The sequence below is a fragment of the Mya arenaria genome, chromosome 6 (genome assembly GCF_026914265.1).
Source record: "Mya arenaria isolate MELC-2E11 chromosome 6, ASM2691426v1".
NCBI classification, from domain to species: domain Eukaryota; kingdom Metazoa; phylum Mollusca; class Bivalvia; order Myida; family Myidae; genus Mya; species Mya arenaria.
In genome coordinates, this window is record NC_069127.1 from 19,505,810 (window position 1) to 19,515,558 (window position 9,749).

At 35.2% G+C, this 9,749-nt stretch overlaps 1 protein-coding gene across 4 annotated transcripts; it reads right to left on the bottom strand.

Annotated features, from left to right (window-relative positions):
* Window positions 1–349: 349 nt before the first annotated feature.
* LOC128238805 (uncharacterized) lies at window positions 350–8,780 on the bottom strand. 4 transcript variants are annotated; one of them, XM_052955062.1, is made up of 4 exons: window positions 8,188–8,780; window positions 6,002–6,080; window positions 2,105–3,208; window positions 350–875 (listed from the first exon to the last, which is right to left on the bottom strand). In XM_052955062.1, exons 1-4 carry the CDS (start codon window positions 8,200–8,202, stop codon window positions 430–432), a joined length of 1,644 nt encoding a protein of 547 aa, XP_052811022.1. In that variant the 5' UTR covers window positions 8,203–8,780; the 3' UTR covers window positions 350–429. The 4 variants fall into 4 exon arrangements, with proteins under 4 accessions (XP_052811022.1, XP_052811021.1, XP_052811023.1 ...); XM_052955061.1 differs by having other exon boundaries at window positions 350–878; XM_052955063.1 differs by lacking the exon at window positions 6,002–6,080 and having other exon boundaries at window positions 350–878.
* Between the last annotated feature and the right edge of the window lie 969 nt (window positions 8,781–9,749).

Here is a 9,749-nt window from a genome sequence, read left to right on the forward strand (position 1 = left end):
TCCATCGTGGACATGTTTCTGACAATGCGTCGCTAAGGGCCATGATGTTTTCCAAAACATCTCTTGTTACATTCCCGTTTGTTAAGAGCTAAAAACGATTCGAAGATATGATTAATGGACCTATGCAGGAGATTATCAGCCGATCATTAAGTTGTGCATTGTAAAGAATTAATACCTCTGTTACATACAGACCCGCGAACGCTTCCCTCGATCTAGCAAAACATTAATTATTATCTGAAGCGTTCCTAGATCTATAGAAGAAGTTCTCTGCTTGATCAAGATTTTGAAAATGGAACGGCTGCTGTGAATAAATTATGACAAATCACCTTCATCGAAGTTTAGAATTTATTAATATTAATGATACGAGTGCACGTTATGTAATTAAATATCAACTACAAAATATTGCACTTGATCGGTAAAATATTGTCACTAAAACTGAGTAAGAGTTACCGATCTTGTTTTGAGGTCATGATTTATGGGCGGGAGTGAAAATTTTGTCTTTTGTATTTGAAGAGATGATTGTAGATTTTGCGAGTCGTTTGTTGTATTACGTACACTCTTAGACTCCGATGTGCTAACGTCTGACATTGCAGTGTCTGCGAAAAGTTTCGACACGTGCATAATCGACCTTGGGTAAGTCCCAGAATTAACCGCCCTTGTATGCGTTGGAACTGAGTGAATATCACGTGACAAAATTTGATTGGCTGAAGGCTGATGACGTTCGCTATTTATCTGGGTGGCGGGTCGTTTTATTGACTGTTGAGTGTCGTTGAGGCGGGCCGAGGTTGGGGGGGTGGTCAACTTCCGCTCATGCAGCGTCGTGTTGTATTCCGGGATACCGAACTGTATTCCCAAACTGCTAACTTTGTAGAAAGCTGCTAAAGACAAAAAAACAACTTTTTATGACTGTTTTTGCTTATAATGACAATTTTCCAAAAAATAGTCCGAAAACAATTTGAATGTGTATTTAAAATACAGATTACCAGAGGCTTAAGTTTTGTTTTGATCACTTGAAATATCATGGTGAGCAGTTCGATATAAGATAATCGGCGAAGCTTTGCAATAAGATTATGAAATAAAATTGTATGGTTAAAAATAGTTTAAAGCTGCACTCTCACAGATTGAACCGTTTGACAACTTTCTTTTGTTTGGAACGAGCCAATTTTGGCGAAAATGCATGGAAACGAATTATAGACTGCTGACAAAAAAATCAGATCGCCGATTATTTAAATTCATTTTCTTCAACCGCTTGTAACGATTTAAGCCATTTCGAACGGAAATATGAAAATCTGCGTTATGTTCTTTTATAAGCAGTCCTTTATCATTGGTTTGCAGGTATTTACGCAAAAAATGCTCTTACCAAGACAATAATATAAAAAAAGTTGTAAAAACATTATATCTGTGGGAGTGCAGATTAAAACTGTTGCGTTCTTTTTGGATTATGGCATAATATATTATTTCGTTATACATTTCACCGAGTAAGCACAGAAAGCGATTTTGTTACGAGTGAATGAATGATATTTTTTTTGTGTCCAGGAGGAAACATATTTTGCTATCTAATACTGTAACAAACATTTCTTTTCTTTTTATCAATGCCTGAAAAGAGAATAAAATGACATTTAAACGTATTTTTTCCCCAGAAAAGTGCGCCAAAGAGTATGCAAAATTAACGTCATTTCGATTATGACGTTGTTGAAATTGTGTTCCAGCTTTGTGCGGATTGAGGTTTAATTTGACAATAGATTGATAACATCAAGTGATAGTGCCAATCAACCAATAACGCAGAAACTAAACTGTTATTCAATGACCCTTAATAAAAATGCGGTCTTCAAAGACGATAAAAGTGTTCCAGCTTTTTGTATCTTGTTTTTAACACTCCTAATGATTCTTTTGCCACACATTATTTCGCAATACAAAAAATGCATTTTACGAAAACATGAGCGAGTCCCTTTAAAACGACAATACAACGAAAACTACAGGGACAAGCCGAATAATCGAAATTTTAAAAGCAGACCCTGTTTAAGACACAGAGCAAGGGCCAAAACAATGAACTACACGGGACACAAACACTATGGGTATATTGTTTGCAAACCGAGCTACTTACACTTCTTTATATCTTTAAAGTCTCGAGAGGTCCTGGGAGCCTCTTCCTTCTTCATAAGCCAGCCACGCAGCCCCTTTAGCACGAGTTTTTGTCCATCCGTGTCGTCGGTAACCACCACGGCATTCGGCCGCTCGCGACACTGCGTGTGGATATTCTTTTTCTCCGTGTAAGCATCTGACCGCCACCGCTTCTCCGGGACACACGCGTCTGTGCTGAGGCGTTCTGTGGACGCCCACGTCCGATGGTTATCTTTCGCGGAGGTGTTTACCGATGGTTCCGGCCGATCTGTTGCCGGAAGTAGCATCGTACGTCCGCGCCGACCAAGCTTGGGTGACAATTTAGCCGGTCGACAAAAGTTAATACTGTCTTTTGTTACAGAGTTCGTCTTTTGAACACTCGACTGTCCTTTCGCTTTGCCCGACCGTTGGAATTTGTCGTAGAAGTCATGCGGATAAACAATCTCCATCAACATCCGGTTGGCCTCAACAGATGCATAATTTGCGGTAGCCTCCGTGATCTCACAAATAATACAAACTTCATCATTTTTAAAGTTCTTAAACTTTTTCTGCAAGTCAATATCTCTCCCCGGACCGTTTTTATGCAGCATATGGGCGCATTTCCGGACTGCTTGAAGTTTAACATCTTTTTCAGAACTACTTAATCTGTTCGATTGCCGCCTTATTTCATTACATGTCACATGATCACTCCCATATTCATCGCGATCCCTGAGGTGCAGATTTGGCACAGTCTGGTTTTTTGTATTTATCTTAACTCTAAATTCGTTCAGAACTTCCTCGCTTTCTTTCTCAACACGGATTTCGTTAGCCACTAAGTTTCGATGAGTTTTAGGTTTCACATTATTGATTGAAATCCTTTCAATGTTGTTCAGTTCTTTAGCCTGAAAATTGTCAGTGTCCGTGGACGACCGCTGATCTCTGGAGACAGACGAGCAGCCGCTGTCATCCTCGCTTCCCCCGTTAACCACTGTCATCACCGTGTCGACGTTTCCGGTAGACTCAAGGCCCTCCGCTATGTTACGAAGGTTAATTTCCTTAGTGCCCTTTTTCCGTCTACCCCTAGGCTTTTTTAATGAACATTTCTCCCCTGAAAATGATAACACAAGACCTTGATTACATACAGATAAGCTCCTAATTAATGACTGACTTGCACTTCATCGCAAACACACACATAAGTATCGACATTAAGGTGGTTTAAGCTCTGCCGTATATGTCCCAAAATAAATATGAATACTTAAAAGCACCTTATGTCAGACCAGACACCGGAACAGCCGCAGACAAACTCACTTCATCATAGGTAGACACACATTTATCATTAACAGACACCTACTTTATTATTTACAGACACATACTTAATCATTCACCGACACATTTTAATCAGTCACAGCACCGTTGACGTTGTGTTTCCAACTTAATGTACCGCTTTTATATGTGTCCCAAAATGCGAATAATTTAAATCACCAAATGTCGTTTAAAAAAGACACTGTTTTAACCCTTTAACACCGACTTTTGTGCTCCTGTTATTCTATGGATTATCTGATTTTAGAAACCTTGCTATGAAAGATTTAATGAATGTGCTACAGTTTTCTTTCCTAATAGACGTGATTTAGTTCTTTCAAAAAGATTAAATTTAGAATACTTTACAACAAATAGCGTCATTATAATACACCGCGACCTTAAAACTAATAGCCTTATCAAATATATCCGATGTTATTTGTTTCACACAATGTGTCCGATTTCGTCTAAAAGAAGAAACAAAATGTGCTTACTTTTTTTCATTACGAGACAATTTCCACACTTTCAAAATAACCTTTGATACTTCAAGTTGTAAGGATGGTAAAATTACGATTTCGGTTTTATATATGTATATATACTTATCATATCTTAAAAACAAATTAATGAAATAATAATATGCAATAAAAAACCTAATTATACAATTATTATTGTTTGGATGCGAAACACCAATCATATTCCATTGTCGATTTAAATTACTGCCAACGGCGCGGTGTCCGGGCACTTCACATAATTCAATATTTATTATTATTGCTAACACTTGATATTTTACAAACAGATTATAAAAGGTTTCATTATTAATTACGTTTATTATTGTTTGGTGAAAGTAAGAATCATTACATTTCATTAACGGTGAAAATTACCAGCACACTTTGAACGTATAGTGCATTTTTTAAAAGGTCCAGGTATAATAAATTGTTTCTTTATGTTGCCGACAGCGTCGTCGTCGAGAAAAAAACCCTGTAATTTTGGTCATAACTTTAAACTTGTTCAAGATATGCCGACGGAACTTAGTAGACATGTTGTCAGTACAACACGCACTTTACTGCAGTTTTAATAATAGTCGAGTCGTGCCCCTTGTTAGATTAAAAAAACAACAACAGCAGTTACAACAACAAAAAACAACAACAACTACTACAACAACAACATCATCAAGAGACCAGTGTTGGTTTGCACGCTGTGGCGCTCTTGTTTAATACATACATACATAAAATTATATATATTTGTAGATGTATAATCTAACGTGAATTTATTGGATACCTAATATGTTGCATTATTTAATATAGCACATCGTTTACCTTGATATTTTACAAACTTATAAAAAAATCATTTTCAATTAGCTACATTTATCATGATTTGATTAAGGAATAACTATCAAAATTAGTTATCATACTTTATTGCCGAATGAATTGAAAGGGTACCCTGTGTTTCAAGTTTACATTTAAATTTATTCATAAATTCCAATTCTGTAGACTACCATTGGCCAATTTGCATATTCTATTATTACATCGTTAACAAACATAATAATAAATTATTTATTTGTTTTATATAAGTATGACATTTATTACATTTCATTGAAAAAAATAGAAATTACTTGCAACATATGTACAGTTTTGTGGATTTTTTTTTGCTTATTCGTAGATATGTATTCCAAATACTACTATTCGACAACTAACTCTGTTGTCTTAAGTGGTTGGCACTTGGTATTTTGTATTAAAACATATTCATGAACAAAATGTCATTCTTAATAACGCTTTATAACTGTTTGGTATAAATCAGATTAAATATCATTTCATTGGTAATGGAATTACTTCAAAACCAAGGTGCACGGTTTTATGGTGATTTGTTTATTCATCAATATTTATTCTTATAACTACCTCGACGAGTGTCAATAAAGCAGGCTTAAATGTACACTTAGTTCGTTTGGTTTAAAATAAAACTTGTGGGAAGAGAAAACATGAACTGTTTGTTGACCAGTTCATGGTCTACCTTGTGAAATGACCTTCTTAAGCTGTGGTATTAAGACTTAATCACCTAATGAATTGAAGCATGGATCATTATATATGCTCATGAATATTAAAATATTAAGTTCACATACGTTTTGTCAAAACGTAGTTAGAATTTTAAAATTCTGCGTCAAGATACCAGTCCCCGACCAGCAACGTTAAGTCCAACGACGATTTACTCTATAATTGTGGTCAGTTTAGTTCTTGGTATCCAACGGTAAGCACAACAACCGTCGAACGGCACTGCCACAGAGGATATAAGAAGAACTGTTGGAAAGGCCATTTTATTTATTTATTTATTTATTTATTTATTTATTTATTTATTTATTTATTTATTTATTTATTTATTTAATTTATTTATTTAATTTATTTATTCAATTTATTTATTTATTTATTTATTTATTTATTTATTTATTTATTTATTTATTTATTTATTTATTTATTTTATTTATTTATTTATTTATTTATTTATTTATTTATTTATTTATTTATTTATTTATTTTTATTTTTATTCTAATTTTTCTTTGGTAGGGAGGGCTGGGGACAGAACTAGAAAGATGTCGTGAAAGGACAGAACTAACCTGCAAGAAAGGGGGTCCCAGTTTCAGCTCCAGAGAAATCACCGTCCATGTTATGGTGACGGTTCATCGTATAATGGACCTGAAATATGTAGGATAGGGTATTGATTCTCGTTTCCAAAAAAAAACCGAAAAAAAAAATCGCAGCAGCAGCAGCAACAACAGCAGCAGCAGCAGCGCTAGCAGTAGCAGTAGCATTAGCAGTAGCAGTAGCAGTAGTAGTAGTAGTAGTAGTAGTAGTAGTAGCAGTAGCAGTAGCAGTAGCAGTAGTAGTAGTAGTAGTAGTAGTAGTAGTAGTAGTAGTTGTAGTAGTAGAAGTAGTATAGTAGTAGAAGTAGTGGTGGTAGTGGTAGTGGTAGTGGTAGTAGTAGTAGTAGTAGTAGTAGCAGTAGTAGTAGTAGTAGTAGTAGTAGTAGTAGTAGTAGTAGTAGTAGTAGTAGTAGCAGTAGTAGTAGTAGTAGTTGTTGTAGTAGTGGTAGTAGTAGTGGTGGTGTGTTTTTTGTTGCTGTAGTTGTTGTGGTTTTGAAAGGCAGGTGGGTTTTTTTGATGAGGTGTTGTTAAAGTAAAAATTGTTGAAACACTGCACATTGTTTGCTGGTCCAAGCCTAAACCAAATCCAAAAGATCACATAAATCCTTGAGCAGACTGCACGACAAAGGTACAACACGACTTAATTCCACCACTGACAAAATAATCCAAAATAACATTCATTAGGTACCACAGAACACATGTAATGACTTTAATTTCCAACATGCGAAACGTATCCATACTTTCTCAATATACGGGTAACAATCACCCAGTATAAAATCCCTGTCCATCTCGTTCAACTCGATCATTTCCATCTACCTTCTCGCACCACACAGCTTTGTGCAATGGAAGAAAAAACACCCTATCACAGAAACGTCAACCATAATGAAATCTGATTGCAACCGTAAGAGGATTTCATTATACATTTTGCATTAGGCGTGTAATTGCGTGTTAAGACTCCGGGGAAATAAAACGTACACTACGGTATGTCGATACAAACTCCGATTGCTTACGGTCATTTCAAAGCTGTATGTTTGACCTGTATAAGATGCTGGATGCGAACGTTGAATGATAGGTAAAAAAGATGAATAATTGGTGAATGATTGGCGACCATTGATGACTGATTGGTGGCCATTGAAGATTGATTGGCGACCGTTGGTGAATTATTGATGATCACTGGTGAATGATTGATGACAATTGATGAATGATTGGTAACCATTGAAGATTGATTGGTGACCATTGATGAATGATGGATGACTACTGATGACGGATTGGTGACCGTTGGTAAATTATTGATGATCACTGGTGAATGATTGATGACAATTGATGAATGATTGGTAACCATTGATGAATGATTGATGACCACTGATGACTGATTGGTGACCGTTGGTAAATTATTGATGATCACTGGTGAATGATTGATGACAATTGATGAATGATTGGTAACCATTGTGAATGATTGGTAACCATTGGTGAATGATGGATGACAATTGGTGAATTATTGGTGACCATTGTGAATGATTGGTGACCATTGATGAATGATTGATGACCACTGATGAATGATTGATGACAATTGATGAATGATTGGTGACCATTGGTGAATGATTGATGACAATTGATGAATGATTGGTGACCATTGGTGAATGATTGGTGACCATTGATGAATGATTGGTGACCATTGATGAATGATTGGTGACCATTGATGAATGATTGGTGACCATTGATGAATGATTGGTGACCATTGATGAATGATTGGTGACCATTGGTGAATGATTGGTGACCATTGGTGAATAATTGGTGACGTTCTAACGTAAACATCAACGGTCAACTTTATTATTTAAAACAATAAAGACTCGCGTTAGTTTCTAAAATTCTATATTTGCTTAACTGAACTGACGCCAACTATGATAAAATACTGATGTTATCTCCATTGCGTGGTTGGAGTTATAGTGGTAATCTGGAGATTAGGATCTGGTGGCCGTATTATGAAAAATCCCAGAAAGCTTTAAACATTGAAGTTCTACAGTAAAAATCTCTCCTAAATAATAATTTATTATGTTGATGAAACGGTCCTTTATGGCTTATATCAACGCCTTGTCGCTAACGAACTATAGCCCTTACATTTAAGATAATCTAGCTTATAATCTATCAGATAATGTTACCTTATCATACGTCATGATTGGTGTTGCAGGGGCACCAGTGTGTGTCCGCCGTGATCACTACATCGTCCTTAACCGCTTTCTTGTTGTCTAACTGTCTGATGTTACGTCCATGCAATGACGCATCAACAGCGTGCCATGGAAACGACGTCAAAATTGGCGTGACGTTGCAGCGAGTCTTTCCGTACGTGTGACGTCAATATGTCCATTTCCTGGTTGTTTTTCAGTCACGTTAGTAATATAATCCTTTGGTTTGCAATACTAATTTTAATCAAAGTTTTGATTGAGATATTGTAATCGGTTAGTGTATGTTCCTGTTCCTTCACTATGTGTTTATTATTAAGGTAATTTCTGCGCCAAGTAACATGAAATCATTGTCAATGACGAACGCTTGATTCTTTCATTGAACTTCCTATAGACTCAGAGATTTAAATTTCAACATTTTCATTATCAATATTCGCTTATAATTAAAATACCTGTCAGATCTCTTCATTTATATTTGAAATTTATTATCCAACAATTGAATGAGATTGAACATATTTAAACTTCAGTCACTTCGCTCAGCTTGCTGTGTTTAATTGACTGAGTTTATTTGCTTTCAGCGTACGTCTATCAAATAAAAATACTTTATTCTCTACATGCACTTGATTTCTTCAAAACGGTTTATTGAATTTAGTGAAATGGATATGGAAAATGAAAGAACTAATAAATTATTATGAAACACTATCTTGTTAAAAGGCGCTATACTGTTTCAACTTTTCATGGTCAGGTCATAAATTATATCATGGTTTGAATGCCTGAAATGTCACAATACACAATATTTCAATGCCCGGCGATGGTATCCATTAAACAAACCATCATGTTTTTGTTTATTCAACAGTTTTCTTTTTTATTTCTTAATACATTATTTACAACGCGGATTAACAAGTTTATAACGGGTGGAAAGGCATTCAATAAAATCTCTGTACGAGCGATCACAGACATATTACATGAAATTTCCCAATGTCAACCGTAATAATAATTTCTTATCGTATTGGTAATGAATTTGTTTAGTAACTCCATTGCTGAAAGACGTTATTTCATTGATTATTTTAATTTTAGAACCCCAAATATATTTCATTGAAACTTGCTATGAAATAAAATCCAGAATGTAATATTTTTTATACATTTTTGTGTTAATTTATGAAATATATCTTTAACAAAGTTATCTTTAGAATATAATGTTCTCCTCTTTTTACCATGCTGTTCATTATTATATTCATGATGGTTTATTTTTCAGAGCCTCGGTATATGCATAATATGTTCACTGCAATGCACATTTTGTCATGCATGTATGACATGAGTACACTGAATAAACTTGAAACTTGAAAGAATATTCCCAATGTTAATCCAAAAGTAAGTAAATCCTTTCATGAGCTACGTGCATTGTTTTTAATCAAGATAGTTGATATTGCCCTGTCTAGCCTTAGCATGTGCGTACAGCAACGTTCAGACATAGGCCATCCTAAAAATATTTGCAGTGGCTTGTCAAAAACATTTAGTAAGTTTGTTAGAAACATTGGACA

Bases quoted from the DNA above. Each gene is read 5' to 3' on its own strand.
- LOC128238805 (XM_052955061.1), bottom strand. The intron at 3,209-6,001 runs GTTAGTTCTGTC...TATCATTTTCAG, and splicing joins TGGGACCCCCTTTCTTGCAG to GGGAGAAATGTTCATTAAAA. The intron at 879-2,104 runs GTAAGTAGCTCG...TTTTGTCTTTAG, and splicing joins CTTTAAAGATATAAAGAAGT to CAGCTTTCTACAAAGTTAGC.